Source organism: Mytilus californianus, unplaced genomic scaffold, assembly GCF_021869535.1.
Source record: "Mytilus californianus isolate M0D057914Y unplaced genomic scaffold, xbMytCali1.0.p SCAF_16, whole genome shotgun sequence".
In the NCBI taxonomy this organism is placed as follows: domain Eukaryota; kingdom Metazoa; phylum Mollusca; class Bivalvia; order Mytilida; family Mytilidae; genus Mytilus; species Mytilus californianus.
In genome coordinates, this window is record NW_026262648.1 from 1,715,823 (window position 1) to 1,737,912 (window position 22,090).

Genomic DNA, 22,090 nt, shown 5'->3' on the forward strand with positions numbered 1-22,090 from the left:
CGATTAGACCTGCTGAGTTATTTATTTTCAATACATTGCAAGTCAGGTAATTTATTTTCAAACTACCACAGAACAAACCATTTATTTTTGTGATTATCAAGGCTGAGTTATTTATTTTCAAAATCCTCCTGATCATTTTTACATCGCGATGACCTTGGGGTCATTCAGATGTATTGCTATCGCCTAGATTTCCATTATGTAAATTAGTTTTGGGTTTGTAACCGATCTATAAACATGATAAATATGCGCACATAAACGAATGCAAAATAACATTCCTTATCGTTTGATATAAATACATCTCTTCAATAAATACTGATAAAAATATTTTTGTTTACAACATAAATTAATAATATGAAAATGTTTTGTAGTTAGATATATATATATAAGTAAAAAATCATTGATAATATCAATGCAGACGTACCGAAAAATTGTGTTAAAGCATGCGGAAGAATATCTCAGAGAACTTTTTGCGAGGACCGGTAACTCTGTAATTGTTTTTGCGGGAAAATATGAATGCCTACTCGTATCCAATCTTAGAAAAATCGAATTTTTACAGAAAAGTGTCCACCATGTATACTGATTTGTATCACTACAATATAATAGTTATTACGGTGAAGTTGAATATCCTGTCATTTATTCATCATCCACGCACGAACTTGTCTCAGAAAAAAATATATCTCTGTACATTAACCTCAGTTTCAGGTAAAGAGATATGTTGTTTTTTTCTGAGACAAGTGCTTTTGACCATCCTCAAGAACTTGTGGTCATCCGATGTTCAGTACTTCAGTACTTTGATTTTCTTAAGTTGTTCACAAATATTCATGTTTGCTCCAGATCCGTTTACCAAAATTCACGTTGGACCAATCATTATTTTGGATTCTAATCAAGACGGTATAAAATGTGAATGAGTGTTGAAATTTAAAACATTGAACATGGGACATCACTAGTTGTAACACAAATCACAAGGTAACGCATGGGGTCGAGGTCGGACCTCTCTCGGTCGCATGACAAACACATTTTGCCCAGGTACCTAGATATTGAGCAGAAGTGCAACATATGTATCATAAAATACAAGTTTGATTGTTTTTCAAAATATTATACCTCTTGCATTCTCTCGAAAGCGTAAAAGATATTTCAGTTCATTATGAGCTAGGTATTTTTAACTTCACTACTATATAAGGGAACGACCATTTAACTTCAAGGGGAGGTTATGGTTTACTAAAAAATATTCTGATCCCCAATTTGATGAAAAAAAATATTCTGAATCCAGATTTTCCCCATACCTTATAGTGTTAAATTTTGAAAATAATATGATTGATAGTGCTGAAAAACTAAAGTAAAAATGTTTGCGAAAATATTTTTCTGACTCAAGACAAAAAACCATAACCCCCCACCACCCTTGAAGTCAAATGGTTGCTCCCTAATTATGATAAACGAAATGCAGTTCAAATTTGATTATCACTGTCACAGCTGTTTCATATGTATGCCCTTGGAAAGCGTCAAATAGTAATACTGGTAGTTTAATTTCCAGATAATAACATCAATAAGTTTCTTATAAGCTTCAATTGTTTTTGTCTCCTCAGTTGGCTGAACGAAGTTGACCTGTTTTTTTTCTGTATGAAAGTGTTGCTGCAGTTATCTTCTTTTCTCTACATGACAATTGATTTGTTAAAAAGATTAAACAATCTTCGTGCCTTACACTAGAAGAAAAGTTAATGCGTTTGAATTAAATATTAAGCAGTCATAAGTGCTGCTAAAGACTTGTAATTCATATATCAACAATATGATAATCTCAACTTTTCACTACAAGAAAAGTAAAATGACTTTGGCTTTTATTTAAGCAGTCATGAACCATGTGAGGAAAGGACTTGTAATATATTTATCATTTCTTGATTTAATTTTTTGTTTATTCTATAGTCACAAATCTTCATGATTACTGTGACCAATAAAATGTATTTGATATTCAAATACAATCAGGCTAAATTTCAACACACAACATAATATTTGTGAATACTTTATTATACAGCTAAAATAAATAAATAGATTCAACTCATAAAAAAAGTTATTCAACATGAAGAGCAAAATAGGAATTTTTTGACACACTGTTCACATAGAACAGTAAGTTACATACAAAATGGTTTAATTTAAAGCAAACTTTACAAACACATGCCAACAAACAAACACACTTTAGCTATATATGGTACCATAATCTGACCCATCTTCTCAATTAACATAATGTTATCATTATCTGTAATGGCAATGGATATTTGAGCGAAATGGCAGGACATTTGAGCGCTGAAAAAAGAATGTTTGAGCGCCAAAGTTTAGGACATTTGAGCAAAAAAAATAATGAAGGAGTACCTCTTCCTTTCGCCAGATATATTCTCTTACCCCTGCTCACCACAGGGAGGTGAAAGTAGAATTTCTAATAGGATATAGTTAATAAAATGTGAAGTTTATAACGTTCAAAGTTTAAAAAATCTTTTAATTGTAAAAAAACAAAGCACTGTCATAAAACTTAAAACTTGACAATGGCATTATTTACAAGTCAGTTCGGGCATGAAATTGATATCTTTTTTCCTTTGTTAGTCTCGGTCAAAATTATATCCATTTTAACATGTACATGTATTAGTATTAGGATCTTAAGTGCCAAGGGATATTTCACCTTATAAATATAAGAAATGTAGCACACAAAAAAATTTGCAGAGCCAATGAATTATAGAATCGATTGGTAAGTAGGGGTGTAAAATCAAATAAAATATATTTCTTATTTTATAAACTTACTCTTTTTTCTTATACTTTTTAAAATTTATCTTAATTCATATAAAAGTATCACAGGAAATTTCGCTCAAACGTCCTATTTGAAAATCTAGGTAATGCTAATATTCAGGTGCTAAAATTTCCTATGATGTCGGCGCTCAAATGACCCTATGTGCATTTTTTATTTTCACTCAAATGTCCTATGCCCATCTGTAATGGTATGGTACCATAATCTGATCCATCTTATCAATTAACATAATGTTATCATTAACTGTAATGGTATGGTATTTTTCAACAATTGCATTTTGTAAAAAAATATGCAGTGAAAATAATTCAACACTGCTAATTATGTACATTTTGTAATGCATAGTTCCTTCAATCACAGACAGTGATAAAAAAAATAAATTTTAAAAGTACACTTTCCCCAAATATCTAAAACTTTTCTATTTTGTATTTTTTTGTCTGTGATTATATTGAATTGAAGCATACAAGAATGGGAAAAAAGGACAAAACCAGTGATCTTTACTGAAAACGTACAAGAAAACAAAAGGAATAAAATGCTCCCTGGGCAAAGCTTGATACGACCGCAGAGGTCGAACCCTGAACAGTTGGGGCAAGTATGGACACAACATTCAAGCTTGATACAGCACTGAATTTGGATTGTAATTAAATATTTGACACAGCATAGGTTTCTGACACAGAATGAATGTGGTCTAAGAACTTAATTTTTTTTAATTTACCTATTCAAACCATATCATTGTTACTTGCTTTTATGTATAAATCAGAAATAACCAATTTAAAATGGAAAATTTTAAAGAAAAAAAAAAATCCCTCCCCCAAATTTTTTGAACCCCCTTATGATTCATCAATCCCAAACTCAATCCCAGCCTTCCCTTTGTGGTATGGTACCTTGCAGTACAATTTCAGAGAGATCCATACACTTGAAAACAAGTTATTGTCTGGAAACTAGAAAAATGTTTGTTTTTAGGCCCCTTTTTGGCCCCTAATTCCTAAAATTTTGAGGCAATTACCCCCAAAATCAATCCCAGCCTTTCCTTTGTTGTATGGTACCTTGCAGTACAATTTCAGAGAGATCCATACACTAACACACAAGTTATGTCTGGAAGTTACAAAAATGCTTATTTTTTGCCCCTAATTCCTTAACTGTTGGTACCATAACCCCCAAAATCAATCCCAAACCTTCCTTTTGTGGTATTGAACCTTATGGTAAAATTTCATAGAGATCCATTCACTTTAACTAAAGTTAAAGTGCAAAAACCAATGTGTCTTCAGACGACGCCGACGAAGCCAACATCATATCAATATAAGAATTTTGCGGTCGTATAAAAATCCAGTGATCATTATTGAAGACCAAGTACAATTGTTAACATCTGTACTTTAAATGTTAAAGAGTATAAATCTGAAGCTTGTAAGGTTTGAGAGATTTTTGCATTTTTTTGTCACAACTGTAATCATGGCACAAAACCTATACTTAAAGAATTCTTCACAGCAACAGAACAATTACCTGACAGGAGACAGTTAAGGAAAGTTTGGTGTATTTGTGGATGACTGCTAACAGTAAAGAATACGTAATATTACTATTTGATTCTTCAAATTTAAATATGTTGTTGGACAGATTGATGTATTTAGATGATATCATATATTTCTTTTTGAATCCTTATATTCAAATTATGTTGTTGGGGAGATTGATGCATTTTGGATGAAACAACAAGATACACAGTATTTTTTGTAATTTCTCTTTATTACAAAATATTATCCTTGTTTTGAATTATTTGTTTGCCTGTCAGCTAATTTGAACTAAATTTAAGAAAAGATTAATGATTTCTGATCAAAAGATTTATGTAACTATACATTTTAATAATCAACACTGTAAAACCAACTTATTTTCCTGAATACTTTATTTTGTGTTAAAACCTTTTTGGACAACATTAATTGCAGCTTTTTTTTTTGGAGGGGGGGGGGTTCTTAATGACTTGATGTATTAATGTAAGGGAAGGACCCAATTTTATATAGTAGTCTTTACAGTTTACATTACCATTATTTTTCTATTCATGAAAGTTTCAAAAATAAGTTGGTTTACAGTACTTGGAAATTACAACGTTGTATAATTATCTCTACATTCTCCCTTAATGCTGTTCTATACCACAAAAAAAGATGTTTATAATCTCCACATTATATGATAATATTGTTCATAAAAAAAATATGTAAAAACAATACACTGAAATATATTTACAAAGAGGTGTTATCATTCATCAATAAAAGTTGCAGGTTTTGGCATTTAAATCGTATAAAAAAAACACTATTTTTATATGAGCAGTGATTCTACATTCCAAATTATAAGCCTGGGCTCTCGGTCATAAAAATTTACTCAGTACTCCGAATACAAAATTTGTGCTTGAAACACTCAATCCAGTGTTTTCATTGGTTGGTTTCTGAGTCTGAGTACAACAATCGTACTCAAAAGTTTAATGACCACAAGGCCATGTATCTTTGATCAGTATATACAGTCAAAAGTGGTCTGTTATTGTGTTGAAAACTTGCTGAGAGAAAATGCAGTTATTTCATGTTTGTTTGGGTTCTTAATGTCTAATTATTATTGATAATATATTAAATCATTTATACTTTCACATAAAATGCCCTCTGATTCACAGAAGAACCCATGCATACATCACAAAAATATATAATCTCTGCACACTTACTAATAAATTTAACAGTTCCAATTTTACTGCACCAGATCCATTGACAATAAATGCCTTTACAATGATGCTCAAGGCCAAAATATCACATCGTTTTTTTTTTACAAAGTATGCTAATTATCACACAAAAGCTGATATAATTTTCCCTTTATATGGATTCCATGAAATATAATTTCCAAATTATGAATGAATTGTAAATTTTCTACATTTTTTTCAATAAAAAAATATTAATAATAATAATCTGTCCCATTGACATAAAAAATTACGATAATCATTAAATTTATCAAATAATATCCTTTAAATGTCAAATAACATTCTGTTTATAATCGCAAATATATTTAGTGCGTCATTTGCATTTGATGAAAATTCCAAAAACTTCAAAAATGACTTATTTGAGAGATGATACTAAAGCTATCTTATTTCAGTATCAAAGAAACAATATGCATATCATGGATTATATTTTGTTCATACATAGAAAAAAAAAACCAATTTATTTGGCTAGAAGCCCTTTAGACTTCCAAAATTTTATACTGTGGGTGGTTGTGGTTTTTTCAAAGTGCCTCCACTCAAATCCCTCACAAAAACACTGCATAACTGAGCTCTTTGGTATGTGTGCAATTAAACCAGTCCAGTAAGGGTTGAAATATTTGTTCTTAACAAAAGATCTATATTGCATTTAAGTTCAATTAAACCAGTCCAGTAAGGGTTGAAATATTTGTTCTTAACAATAGATCTATATTGAATTTAAGTTCAATTAAACCAGTCCAGTAAGGGTTGAAATATTTGTTCTTAACAATAGATCTATATTGAATTTAAGTTCAATTAAACCAGTCCAGTAAGGGTTGAAATACTTGTTCTTAACAATAGATCTATATTGCATTAAAGTGTAACAATCAAGAACAGCACAAACAAAGAGGAATGAAAAACACTTGAGCAAAATCTTAAAACCAAAAATAAAAAAAAACATTTTCACACAAAAAAATGCATATTCTCGTTTTATATTCTAACAAATGAAAATATTCAAAGAATAGCAAAATAATATGATTATATTTTTCATCAAAAGCTGAAATTATAACAAACAAGAGTTACATTTTTTTACTTTTGACAATATTGAAAAATAAAATGTATGTACAAGATACACGATATTTAATTAACCAATTAAATAAGACTTTCCCACCTGGAACAGCAAAACAAAAAAATCATTTTATCACATACAGATATCTGTTTATTTTCAAATGGGATTTTTTTTTCTTCGGTGGAGTCAATCTTGAAGGGATTATTATAACTTGTCAATCTAGTTCATGTTTACAAATACAATACCAGGTAAACTTAAAAAAAAAATGAAAATAAATATAATCTAAACACATAATTGTCCTATTATTTTCACAACTTTTTTTTGCCTGTTGAACATATTAACCAAAACCACAGGTTTAAAAAAATAAATGTGGATAGTGTCCACATGTGGACACAGATGATGCCCCCGCTTGCATATCATATAATTATAAAGGGACATAACTGAAGAACGGTAAAAGTGACGCTACCCAAATTTGAACTTGATCTGAGTTTTGTGGTAATAAGCATTGTGTGAAAGTCTCATAACATTTGGTTGAGGCTAACTTAAGTAGAGAACAGAAACTAAAAATTCAGCAATTTTTCTATTTGTAAACACGCATAACTCTAGAACGGTTGTGTATAAGTTTTATAACATTTGGTTGAGACAAACTTAAGTTAGAGAACGGAAACGAAAAATTCAGCAATTTTTATGTTTATAAATGGACATAACTCAAGAATGGTAAAAGTGTCGCCACCAAATTTCATACCGTACTTAATCTGCATTATGTAGTAATAAGCATTGTGTATAAGTTTCATAACATTTGGTTTAGGCAAACTAAAGTTAGAAAAAGGAAACAAAAAAATTGTACTTGATCTTAGTTTTGTGGTAATAAATATTGTGTATAGGTTTCATAATGTTTGGTTTGGGCAAACTTAAGTTACAGAATAGAAACTAAAAATTTTGCAATCTTTCTATTTATAAAGGGGCATAACTCAATAATGGTTAAAGTGACACTACCCAAATTCAACTTGATCTGTGTTTTATCAGTGGAAGTCAAAATTAAACATTGCATTGTATAAAGCATTGATTGTAGTTGATAAGACTATAATCATGGACAAAGGAAGATAACTCCAATTTTAAAAATTACTTGATATTGAGAAGACAATAATTTTTTTTGCAATTTTTCCATTTATAAAGAGACATAACTCTAGAACTGTTAAAGTGACGCCACCAAAATTTTGTGGTTATAAGCATTGTGTATAAGTTTTGTAACATTTGGTTGAGGCAAACTTAAGTTAGAGAACGGAAACTAAAAATTTTGCAATTTTTCCATTTATAAAGGGGCATCACTCTAGAACGGTTAAAGTGACACTACCAAAATTCAAACTTGATCTGTGTTTTGTGGTAATAAGCATTGTGTATAAGTTTCATAATATTGGTTGAGGTAAACTCAAGTTAGAAAACGGAAACCAATTTTTTGGACGTACGAACGGACGTACAGACGGACAAGGGTAACACTTAATGCCCCCACTGCTATGGCGGGGGCATATAAAGTTTATCAGAAATGTATTGTACATAAAACTATGTGTGTGTGTATGTATAAGAACTGCTTTCCAAATCTCCTGCTGTCACAAACTTTCAAACTAGTTTAACCGGAATACCTCTAACAAAATTGAAGACCAGTATTTTCAAATTCACCTGAATTATTATTCATAAATAATTTTTTATTCCAATTCAAAATCAAATTCAATTTGAGCACTTACCAGGCCATGTTGTTATTCAATTTACAGGCATAACTACAACTTGAAAAATTCATAACAGGCCACAAACTCTGGAGCCAAACGTGTGATAATATTGAGGAAGGTGACAATATTTGCCAAATATCAGGGAAAATTCTTAAACTGAATTCAAGCATGAATTGCAAATTGCTGAATCTCATTTACTGTGCAATATGTCTAATCTATAATGAATTCTAAGTCAGAGAAACCGAGAGACTGATTAACCGTGTGAAAATACAAAAACAAAAATTTGGAAGGACAATTCAATTATACAGAGAGCCAAAGAAATCATTTTATCAAATTACTTTATCTGAAACTTAACAGAAAAGTAATTTGTTTCGTTAGGTATATTCCTTAATATTACACTTCTGGACATTTCTATGATGTTAAAGTCACTTAGAATAATTGTTGTTACAGACAACATTTATTCAATCAATTTCTGTCTGAGCCAAATATGGCAGAAAGCGCTGTAACTGGAATGTGTCTTTACTGAATTTATTTCAAAAATTTTTAATATATATATGCTTCATTCTGAAGAACCATTGTACTAACTTTAGAAGCAATGATATACCAGCAGGACAAAAACATTATTATAGGATTAACGCCTTTTTAAAGGAATATATTGGTGTAAAAACTGGACCAATTCACTCACAAACAAAATTCTGAAGGATTTTTATGATATGTTTGTGAGTGACTTGGTCCAGTTTATACACCAATAAATTCCTTCAAAAATGTGTTTAATCCTTATAATTCTTTAAAATTGGAGATAAGGAAACTCTATCACATGTAAATTGTATATTTGTTTCATTGAATTCGCCTGGTACATGAATATATTCTTTGGTTAAAACAAAACCATGAACTCAATAAAATTTGCTATTTGAAGTGAAAAAAATAAATTTTAACGTCGAGCTGGTTTGTGTTATTTATTGCCGCCATCTCATTTACATTGGTTACAAATAGTAGTTCCGTCAATGTCGTCTATCGAAATATATATATCTTCAAGAGCTACTACCGGAAACCCTCTCGACTAATCATATAAACGTATTCCCTAATATGCAAATCATACAAGAATTATATAATGATACAAAGTGAACATGTTGAGGTAATATCAAAATACAGTTACATTAACAAGTGCAGACAATATAGAACAAGACATAACTGAGAGCACAAAGTGGTTTAGATGAGAGAATCCAATTTTTGCTTAAACTTTAGAAACATATTACCTTTCTGGAGCACCTTAGATCTCTACCATTTTTATAAACATCTAAGATAAGAATAAAACATTAACCATTCTCTCATTCTTTTATTGCAAAGGTCCAGATGGGTTTCTTCAAATGTTTTACATTGCTAAATTTTGTTAATTATGAGTACTGGATATTTTCTGTAACTATCTTTTTACTTGTTACTCTAAAAAGTCTTTGCTTACCAGACATGTTTAATATTTCATTTTCTATTTATGAAAGTTCATTACCTTTTTTATTGCACTTGAATATTTATAATGCTATTAGGAAAATATTGGGTTATATTGATCAGTTAAATCCTTTTATGTGATCTCCTGACAAAGTCTGGCAAAAGATATAAATTCCAGATTTTGGCATAAATAACAAAAAATAAAATTCCAAATATCTGTGAATCTCATAATTGTTTAAAACTTGTTTTTCACTAGCTAAAACTCAAGAAGACTACACCTATATTCTGGAATAATGATGTAGCTTTCAAATGCTAAAACATGCTATAATATCAAGATAAAATACTGATTGCACATAAAAGATATTACAATATCAGAAATATAAATTTTAAAGAAATATGGGTAAAATTTTTTATCTAAACTGTTGGTAGTGTATTATGATAACTGACACAGTTTGTATACTTGTATAATTTTCAGTAATTAAAGCAATATAAAATAAGGAGATAATGAGACAACTATCTACCGAAAACCAAATGATGTGGATTTAAGCCCCTATAGGTTAACATACTGCCCTAAGCAATATATTTCTTTCATGATGTATCAATTAAAAAAAGACATTGAATTTTTTTTGCATTATCATTTGTATGTTTGAAAGGCCTCTTGATCTTCATAAAAAAAGTTGAGCACAGAATAAATAAACAAAGAATGTGTCCATGGGACACAGATGCCCCACTTGTAAATATACCGCAAATTCAATCATTTTTTTTCATTTATAAAGGGACATAACTTAAGAACCGTGAAAGAGACGGCACCCAAATTCAAAATAGATCTTGGTGGTTTTCAACATTGTGTATAAATTTCATAACATTTGGTAAAGGAAGTCAAGTAAAGGAAATCAATTTGGGATGTAAAAACAGACATACAACTGTAAACCTTAATACCCCCTCCTCCTAGCACCAGGGGCATACTATTAAAATTGTACATGATTTGCTTAGATCGATTAATAACAATTACTGATAACAAATCCAAGATAAGTTTTGTGATGTCTAAAAATTTTTCTAGACTAGGCTGTTTTCTAATTACATACTTGTCTTGTCAAAAAGTGCAGAAATACCGAAAAGTGACCTGTAATTGCTTAAATAGAGAGAACTCACCTGACTTAAATATTATATTAGATATTGTATTATTAAAAAAATTGAATTATTTTTCCATACTTACTTGATATCTATATAAACATGATAAAATAATGAAAGATGACACACCTGATTTTTTTTTAAGTACTATTTAGTAATTGGTTATAATTTTGTTGTGTATTTCTATTAACATACATAAAATACATTCCGTATCAACATTCACAGGCAAAGAAATATATCACACACTTAAAATATATCACAGTGTAGACTGGTAAAACAAAGAATTACAAGTTTACAATCAAAATCATATTTCATTTGGTATAAATATTTAGTGCACATACTTTTTCCTTGGATTTTAAAAACTTAAAACTTTCTAGTCAATGTTCTTTGTGTTCCAGTTTTAAATCAATACTCTTAACATATTGTTTGTAGAAAACAACACAATTTATATTAGTACATGTATATATCACACTTTTAACTTTCATAACAACCTTTACAAATCTTAAAGAAGATATGCTCACAATTTGGTAGGTTGAAACAGTGAACCAACTACTATTTAATGTAAACATGCACTTATAAAATAGCAGATTTAACTTTAGTTTAAACCCTTTAAAAATGGTTAATTTCATGACAACCTTTACAAATCTTATAGAAGACATGCACACACTTTTGCTATTTCAAAACAATGAATCAATAGATTTAATGTAAACTTGCACTTAAAATAACAGCAGATTTTTAATCAACACTATCAACTCTATACATTGTTCAGCATGGTTAAAATTTGTAGCATAATACATTCACATTAATTTCAGACATCTTTCTGTTATTGGGATTTTTCTACTTTGTCCTTCTTTGGTGGGTTTATATATGTATAATATACAACCGGTGCTGCACTTACTACATGGACAATGAAGTATTGTGACCTAAATAAAAATATAAATAATTCAGAACACATTCTAAAGTATAAAAATTGATGCAGTAAGCTAAAAATATACATTCATTACAAATGGTTCTATCCTTTGCCACTTCCATGTAAAATCTTGCTTTGACCAAAATTATTTAATCTGCAAAAGTCAACAAATATGGACTTTAGTATTTGCCAGTTCTAAAATGTTTTAAGCATAATATATAGCGTAAAATGAAAGATTTACTAACATCTTCAACGAAAGTTGAAACTAGCCTTAGAAACTTGAGATTAATTTAGCCTTATGCATACAAAGTTTTGATAATAGAGGCTTATTGATCTGCTTTCCCCTTATCCAATGCAAAATAAAAATATAATCATTTTGTATGTTAAATTTTATAGAAATAAACAATTTTTATCTACATGATTTTACTAAGGTGAGATTTTTTTTTATAAAATTAGCTTCTGATTCAAATTCCTGATTTGCAATTTAACAACTATATGTTCTAATTAAGTAAAAAGTAAGATACCAAATACAGTGCTCAAAGAATGTTTCTGTTTTTTTTAGAATTTTTTTTTAAAGTATCTTTTAAAAGTTTTTTTTATGCTAAATAAGTATCATGTATGTACATGTGCCTATCAGAAGCAAGGATTCTCATTAGTGTAATATTGATATATCAAATACCAATTTTTCTATGTTGTGTAATGACCAACAACAATAGCTAACTTTTAAACCTAGCTATTGATCAAGGAACTTTTTTCTGAAGAAAAAAAAAATAAAAACTAACAGGAGAACTTGATAACCTGCAATTTTCTACACAATTAGCATTTGTCAATGACAGTATGTCTGTACATTGTCTTTGAAATAAAGCTTTGAAATCATACATATTAGTTATCAAATCACTAAAACGACACAGGAGATGGACTTTAATTTTGTTGCTTACTCATTGTTTCAGACCAGGCTCCTTGTCTATAAATATAAAGAACAGCAATACTGGTGCTACGGTAATTTCCTATTACAAGTCACTGAATAATTTCATGTATATCCACTCAAGATCATCATAGATAGAAACTACACATGACATTCAATGAAACGTAATTTACCTACCAGTATAATCTAAGATTTGGCATAAACTCTAATAAACAGTGTGGAGCACATAGATAAACATTAGCAAATCTGGTTCCTATGAATGTTATCACTTCATAAATCTGTTTTAATGTCTCATCTGTTTGAAATTTTGGTCGTATATTTCTTCTGATCTGTGAAAAAAAAAATTAGCTTAATTCTGAATTAGATGCATAAAATATATGTTTTCTAGTATAACCTTCATCATGGCCCAGATATTTCAGAAACTAAAAATCTTTATCTAGAGAACCAGGCTTAGAGGAACTCTTTAATGAGGCAACAATTGTCCTGTCATACTTAAATAATGATTCATATACCATTGTTTAAATCTAATTTCAATTCCTATTCACTTTATACCATAATGCCAAGCTATGAATGAAAATTGAATTGAACCTTCTTTTTAATAACAATAAGACCCTGTCTTCAAAATTGTGACTACTGTAAGTTCAGAAATTTTTGCAGGCATTTATTATTGTGCTTGTTGATCATTGAACAAAATGTGAGATAACTTATTATTGCATATTTCAGGAAATTCGGCATACACATAATAATAATCAAATTTAAAATGCAAATTATTTGTTGCTATCCTGTTGTAAGTTTCAAAATATTAAATAATTGCAAAAATTGCCGATTCACAGAAATTGTGGCAATTCTTGGTGATTAAAGGACAAAGCTTATTAAGAGGTTCATCTACATCAAATGACAGAGAACACAAAAAGCCAATTATAGCTTGGTGCAGAAAACTAATATTCAGAAGAAAATAAGAGAAATATTTATCTTGCTTCTATTGATTGGTATCCAATTTCTGATTCCCACCCTTCATACCATGTTTTTTTTTTCAAATGTAATATATTAAAATAGCCAATGAACAAACGTAACTTCCATAAGACCTTTGGTCTGACATGGTCACTCAACAAAATGTTTAAGATGTATTTCTCTCTATTCAAATCTATAAAACTTACTAGTCTCCCTGCTGTTATGACAAATGCTGCAGACAAAAATGTGATGTAATATCCTGGATAAAAACCATGCCACAGAGAAGTAACTAGAAATACAGGCCATACGCCATACTTCCTAGGTACTCTATCATAGACACAGCGACGTAACCATAAGGCTGTTCTTATATTCCAACTATCTATATTCACTTTCATACTAGTGCAAGTCTGAAACAGAGAGAGAAGTATTTCCTAAGCACTTGCTAACGCTAAAATATCTTTTGACACGAGTTACCTCAACTTTCTTATTTCCAAAGATTAGAATTGCCAAGGTTTTAAAACTAAAAAATTATTCATTATTGCTGTCATGTTTTCTAATGTCAAAAAGCTGTACCAATACATAATTGTACTATTACTTTTTAAATTATTAAATTATAAATTCATACTGACTCATTACAGATTTACAATGATAAATTCAATCATTTCACTAATTATTGTACAGTGAAACCTGTCCAAACCAACTCCTTCTAGAATGAATATGTTTTTGTTGGATAAGACAGTTGCTCAGTTTACACTGGTTATTTTTCTAAAGATAAATATAACTTCTTCATGTTCTTTAAGGAAATTATTTGATAATCAAAAATTCTTTATTTTGGCATAGAGTTGAAATAAATCATTTTGAGAAAAGCATTCCATTGCCTGAGTCAGTACAGCTGTTGTTAATAGCGTGCAGTTCAACCATTGGCATGTGTTTGACCTGTCAATCAATAGTATGTTCATGCAAGTAGTAAGAGCTTAGCCCAATAGTTGTCTGTATCCTCACAGCACTTCTGAAAGATATACTTGCAGGATAACAAAGGAACACTGAGTCTTATTGCTGCTGTCCGTATAAAAGTGTGATGTTCACTGCCAAAATCTGAGTGCATTTATCAATAAAATACAGAAAAAATCAAAAATTCCATTTACCAAAAAATTTAATCTAATTTGCAGGAGAAATCTTTTAATCATAATCGCCACAATATAGCCTTTTTTACTAAAGTAAGTTAAAGCAAACATCAATCAATGAATCTTCTGGGAAGTTAAATAAAATTCAATGAAGTTTTGACAAAGTTACCGATGTCTAAAAACACTTGAGTCCCAGACTGTATCAGTTAAATACGGAAAAAACGTTTTTGCTCTGGAAATGTCTTTTGATCATATAAAAGCTGCTGTCTAAGTTTTACAATTCCAAGAAGTCTGACAAAGTTATTTATGCTTAAATTTTTTTTAACCCTAGACTTAACGTAAATGATGACATTGCTGCAGACGACTGAATGTAGGATTGCTATGTCCCACTTCAGCAACAAAATGTTGCAGGCTAGACAAAAACTGTCAAGAACTGTAGTGGTTCTCTTTTGCTATGATACAAGTCAAGGTCATGAAAGTGGGGTTAAACACCAGCAAACAATAAATATAAAGATGTTGAAATTAAGTTTTCTCAAGTGGAACTTCAGCAAATCTAAAATATAGCTCACTGAAGCAAAGTAACTGTTCAACTTCAGTAATATTGATTTCAATACTGACCAATGATAGAATTGATTAACAAATGAAGGGTTTTAGGTGTAACTTGTACAATATTCCTACCTCTAATGTCCATATATTAACATTATTTAGTAAATCCCATTTTAGTTCACCATTACTGTCATAACCATTAAATCCTAACCCTGCAACATTATTTACTGCTTCACCTAAAATGTTACAATGTCATATAAAATATATTACAATGTCATATAAAATATATTACAATGTCATATAAACTATATTACAATGTCATAAAATGTTACAATGTCATATCAACAATATTACAATGTCATATAAAATGTTACAATGTCATAAGTGAGTGCTGGTGAATATGGGTATTTCACTATAAAATCTCTTTCTGTATATTCAACCAGAACTGATCAATGTGACAATGCCATATGTAAGATATTAATATATAATCAAAATTTTAATATAATTTTTCTAGAGGTTATTGATGTATAAACTGGGGTGATTAACTCACAAACTGCGGAGTTATATATTTTTAGTTTGTGAGTCAGTGGTCCAGTTAACACATCAATAATCTCTAGAAAAATTGTTTTTAATCCTGATAATTCTCAACCCAAACATTTGCTATTCTATTCTTTCAATTTCATCTTTCTTGGAACCTCATGCTTTCATTCATGAGTATAGCCCATGTATATATCACAGTGATTATAGACAATCACATTGATGTATTTGTAAATCATATAAAATACCATATAAGATGGAACAATATCCTACATAGGAACATTGTTAAATTTTCAACTCATATTATATATGATTATATTTTTTCTGATGTCATTTTTTAGCTCAAAATATAAGCTGTTCCTACTTACAAAGATAAATTACTGTCCATTACAATCATTCTTAATTATTCATATAATGGAAAGATAAATTAAGATCTATTTCTTTATTCCCCATGAAAGAGAGGGAAAAGATTGTTTAAATAAGAAGAGTGAACTATAGCTATAATAAACAAAAACTGTAAACAACACTTATGATCAGCAATAAATGATCTTCAAGTAAGTCAATGAGTTGAAATGGTCAAATTACTCTGGAGCCTCTAGATCAAGTGCATAACACTTATGAAAAGGATGGATATGTATTATGATTCATCATGGCCTTATAATATGATTTCTGTGAACAACACCTTATTTCCCTTTAGTTTTGTATATACTCACTTAATAAGAAAGCTGTGTAGTATTTACTTCTAATCATAGTCACAGATACTAACATATAAAGCATACGATATATAAATGTAGACTCATATAGATATTCATCAGCTGAAAATAAACACAAAAATCAGTATTAGTTATAACATAAGTTCTAAAAATAATATTTATACTGTAATTGTTCTGTTTGTCAACATGCGTTGACTATATATAATTTCTATGATAAACAGTCACAGATCGTATACCAGCTTAAGCAATTCCTACCTCTTTACAATTCATAATGAAATGTAAAGACTTCCGCAAGTTAGGCGCAAGCATAAACTTGTTTCTCCTATAAAAATTGAACACAAAGTTTTGTTCTTGTTTGTACTTGTTGATAAATTAGTATGATTTTTTTTTGGTTCTTTCGCTCTTGTTTATTTTTCATTCTGTGATCAATTGAATCCTTGACCTTCTGGACTTATTTGAACAACAAATTTTATTCTGTAATAATTTTTACTCCACCAAATTAAGAGGCATTTTTAATTGTCAACCTGTAAAAGCAGTTTGAAAATGATTTTCAAGACCAATATGATAAGAGAAATTCCTTTTTGTTTCAAAGACTTATCCTTAAGTTGTTGTGACATGCATTTGTTCACATCTTCATCATTTGGACTTTACGGATAGTGGCATATTGGGAATCATGCCACATCTCCATACCTTTATAGTATCAATTTTGGTTTTAAGTCTCTCATTCAATACTTTTCAGAGATTTATAGAATAATCTTAAGCAATAAGTTAAGGACTTCTTTTATTGTTTCATGCAAGATTGAAATTTGTACTATGAACTATGTATTTAGAGGGATGGGCTTCACTTTTTCTGATGACACACATAAAGCTTGTGACTGAAACCCAGACATAAATAAACCAGCTATTATCAGTGTTCTAACAAGGTTGGACTGGCTGATTACAGACTTATGATCACGTCATGTCATCCAAAAGAGGGATTTCAAAAGGACACAAGAAGTGATCCATAGTTTTGCAGGCTGCACAAAGTTAATGCAAATAAAATGACAAAAACTCAGTAAAATTTTATTTTTATACTATTTGCCAAACTTTGCATTTGATTGATAGAACTTTCTTCACTTTAAGTCCAATGGCAATTTTGCATTCAGTAAAGTAAAATATAATAAAAGAAGATAGTTCCCCATGTTGCACATATTTTATATATCCAAGGGCAATAATTAAAAAAAAATGTGGATAGATGATGCCCCCGCTTGCATAGCATATAGTTATAAAGGGACATAACTGAAGAACGGTAAAAGTGACGCTACCCAAATTTGAACTTGATCTAAGTTTTGTGGTAATAAGCATTGTGTGGAAGTCTCATAACATTTGGTTGAGGCAAATTTAAGTTGGAGAAAGGAAACTAAATATTTTGCAATTTTTCCATTTATAAAGGGGCATAACTCTATAACGGTTTAAGTGATGCCACCAAAATTCAAACTTGATCTGTGTTTTGTGGTAATAAGCATTGTGTTTAAGTTTCATAACATTTGGTTGAGGCAAACTTAAGTTAGAGAACGGAAACTAAATATTTTGCAATTTTTCCATTTATAAAGGGGCATAACTCTATAACGGTTTAAGTGATGCCACCAAAATTCAGACTTGATCTGTGTTTTGTGGTAATAAGCATTGTGTATAAGTTTCATAACATTTAGTTGAGGCAAACTTAAGTTAGAGAACGGAAACTAAATATTTTGCAATTTTTCCATTTATAAAGGGGCATAACTCTAGAACGGTGTAAGTGACGCCACCAAAATTCATACTTGATCTGTGTTTTGTAGTAATAAGCATTGTGTATAAGTTTCATAACATTTGGTTGAGGCAAACTTAAGTTAGAGAATGGAAACTAAATATTTTGCAATTTTTCCATTTATAAAGGGGCATAACTCTAAAACGGTTTAAGTGATGCCACCAAAATTCAAACTTGATCTGTTGTTTGTGGTAATAAGCATTGTGTATAAATTCCATAACATTTGGTTGAGGCAAACTTAAGTTAGAGAACGGAAACCAATTTTGGGACGTACGTACGTACATACAGACGGACAAGGGTAAAACTTAATGCCCCCACCGCTATGGCGGGGGCATAAAAACTTTTTTTTGTTCATTAAAACTTTTTACAAATATCTTAGAGAAATGAAGGCTTGAGAGCAAATTAAATGCAATTTCCAATATAATTAATATTTCCAAGGGGCATAACTCTTTTAGAAATAATTTATTGGCACTCACTTGTCCGAGACATTGCTGTTATAAACCTATGATCTAAGTTTTATAAAAATGTGGCAAGAATTGTACACCTGAGAGCGCTAACAAGACTGGACGGAAAGACGCATGCATGGACGGACACCAGTATTTCTATGTCCCCTGCAACGCGTCGCACGGGTGACAAATAAAAACAATTGGAGATTTATGGTTCTGCAATAATTGATACAGGTATTTATTATGCCAACCATTTTAACTCAGACAATATACCATGCATACACATACCATACTGTCTCCCTCAATCAGATATGATCAAGTAATCTTAGCATGTATAACTTACTAAACATGTAGTCATAAGGTACAATCTTTGGCGTCACAACCATTAGAACACTGAAAATAGCAGCTTGTATACACTTCTTAATCACAGCATCCTTCAAAATAAAATAAATAAATGTGGATTGTGTCCACATGTGGACACAGATGATGCCCCCGCTTGCATATCATATAGTTATAAAGGGACATAACTGAAGAACAGTAAAAGTGACGCTACCCAAATTTGAACTTGATCTGAGTTTTGTGGTAATAAGCATTGTGTGTAAGTCTCATAACATTTGGTTGAGGCTAACTTAAACGAAAAATTCAGCAATTTTTATGTTTATAAAGGGACATAACTCAAGAATGGTAAAAGTGACGCCACCAAATTTCGTACTTAATCTGTATTATGTAGTAATAAGCATTGTGTATAAGTTTCATAACATTTGGTTGAGGCAAACTAAAGTTAGAGAACAGAAACAAAATAAACTGCTTCTCTGAGCGCAGCTGGATACGCCCGCAGAGGTCCAACCCTGAACAGTTGGGGCAAAAATGGACACAATATTCAAGCTTGATACAGGTCTGAATTTGGATTGTAATTAACTATTTGACATATTATAGGTTTCTGAATAAATGTAGTCAAAGAACTTGAAATTGGTTATATGAATTGAATTTATATTCAATTCAAGATTTCTTGCTGTTGTGCAATACACTATGCTGTTGCGCAATACTTAGTAAATCTGTTGTCAGACTATAAACAAATAAAATTTATAAAATTCTAAAGGGAGTTTACATCAATAGATATAAACAATTCACCAAAGTTTCATAAGAATTGCTGAAAGCATTTTTGAGTTATTGTCTGAAAACTGATAAATCCCCCCTTTTTTAATGAATAAAACCCCATAACTCAGAAATGTAAAATCTAAAATTTATAAAATTCTAAAGGGAGCTTACATCAATAGATATCAACAATTCATCAAAGTTTCATGAGAACTGCTGAAAGCATTTTTGGAATTATTGTCCGAAAACTGGAAAATCACCTTTTTTTTATGAATAAAACCCCGTAACTTGGAAACGTAAAATCTAAAATTTATTAAATTCTAAAGGGAGCTTACATCAATAGATATCAACAATTCATCAAAGTTTCTTGCAAGTTGGTGAAAGCATTCTTGAGTTATTGTCCTAAAACTGGAATATCCCCCTTTTTTTAATGAATAAAACCCCATAACTCGGAAACGTATCATCTAAAATTTATAAAAAATGAAAGAGAGCTCATGTCAATAGATATAAACAATTCACAAAAGTTTTAGGCAAATTGGTTAAAGCATTTTTGAGTTAATGTCCGTCATGTTGACGACGGACGGACAGACGGACAACGGTATACCATAATACGTCCCGTAAACGGGCGTATAAAAATTGAACATTATCTTAGTTTTGAGGTAATGAATATTGTGTATAGGTTTCATAATGTTTAGTTGGGGCAAACTTAAGTTACAGAATGGAAACTAAAAATTTTGCAATCTTTCGATTTATAAAGAGGCATAACTCAATAATGGTTAAAGTGACACTACCCAAATTCAACTTGATCTGTGTTTTATCAGTGGAAGGCAAAATTAAACATTGCATTGTATAAAGCATTGATTGTAGTTGATTCAACTATAATCATGGACAAAGGAAGATAACTCCAATTTTAAAAATTACTTGAATAATGACATTGATATTTTTAGAAATTACATTTAGTTAAGACAAACTCAAGTAAGAGAACGGAAACGAAAAATTCAGCATTTTTTTCTTTTGTAAAGGGGCATAACCCTAGAACGGTAATCAAAGTGCTTGTAAGCACTGAACGGTAAAGATTGCTTTAATTTATCAGTAGGAAGTAAAATTGAATATTGCATTGTATAAAGCATTGGTTGTAGTTGATTCAACTACCATTATAAACAAAGAAAGATAACTTCAATTTTCAAAGAAGACTTTAAAATATTTTTAGAAATGAAGGGTAAAAATTGCTTTAAATTATCAGTGGAAGGCAAAATAAAACATTGCATTGTATAAAGCATTGATTGTAGTTGATTCAACTATAATCATGGACAAATGAAGATAACTCCAATTTTAAAAATGACTTGATATTTGGAAAAATATAGAAGAAAAATTTAACAATTTTTCCATTTATGAAGGGCATAACTCTAGAGTGACGGCACCAAAATTCAAACTTGATCTGTATATTGTGGTCATAAGCATTGTGTATAAGTTTCATAACATTTGGTTGAGGCAAACTAAAGTTAGAGAACGGAAACAAACTTTGGGACGTACATACTGACGGACGGACAAGGGTTAAACTTAATGCCCCCTCCGCTATGGTGGGGGCATACAAAAATCATTGGTAATCTTCAGTCAAGGTACAACACTTTCTCCGATTAGTTTATATTAAAACTGTTGACACCAAGATATGTCGTCTGCTTTGCAGCAGAATAAAAATCAGTTTTTAGAAAAACAGGGTTGCTCAGGGTTTCACCAATTTTATCAATTGGGATTTCAGAATCATCTGGCAATATATCTGGGACAGATAAAAAAAAATATAAAGGAGTCTAAGAAAGTGGGGGTTGACAAAAATTCTGATGCTTGGAATTTTTCTACTGACATTTTTTTGATGGTCAGCACAGCCCCATTCATAGACATATTACTGCATGTCAATTGGGGTGCATTTATGTACATGGAAATCTTATATGATCATTAACTCTTAAAATTCTGATTAAAAACTAAAATGAAGATGCAACAGAAAACAAAATATCAATAGTCTAATACTACTTGAACACCTAATCTTAAAACTAAATACTTACACAATATGAAAATTCCAAAATAAACTGACGTATCACTTATGGGACAGTAACTCATTTTCTTCTCAAAAGTTAAAAGGGATTCTAATGATACTGCATATTAAGGCAACGTATTTGTAATTTAGCGATATTTCATATAAAATCAAATAA

At 30.3% G+C, this 22,090-nt stretch overlaps 1 protein-coding gene across 1 annotated transcript in view; it reads right to left on the reverse strand.

Moving 5' to 3' along the window:
- Positions 1-2,001: 2,001 nt before the first annotated feature.
- Positions 2,002-22,090, reverse strand: part of LOC127726059 (lysophospholipid acyltransferase 6-like) — a 43,771-nt gene continuing 23,682 nt past the window's right edge. The window contains exons 7-12 of the mRNA XM_052233399.1: positions 19,132-19,222; positions 16,557-16,658; positions 15,439-15,542; positions 13,843-14,043; positions 12,863-13,014; positions 2,002-11,773 (exon numbers count right to left, since the gene is read on the reverse strand). Coding sequence (XP_052089359.1) covers positions 11,674-11,773; positions 12,863-13,014; positions 13,843-14,043; positions 15,439-15,542; positions 16,557-16,658; positions 19,132-19,222 — 750 coding nt within the window. The 3' untranslated portion in view covers positions 2,002-11,673. The remainder of the gene's footprint in view (positions 11,774-12,862; positions 13,015-13,842; positions 14,044-15,438; positions 15,543-16,556; positions 16,659-19,131; positions 19,223-22,090) is intronic.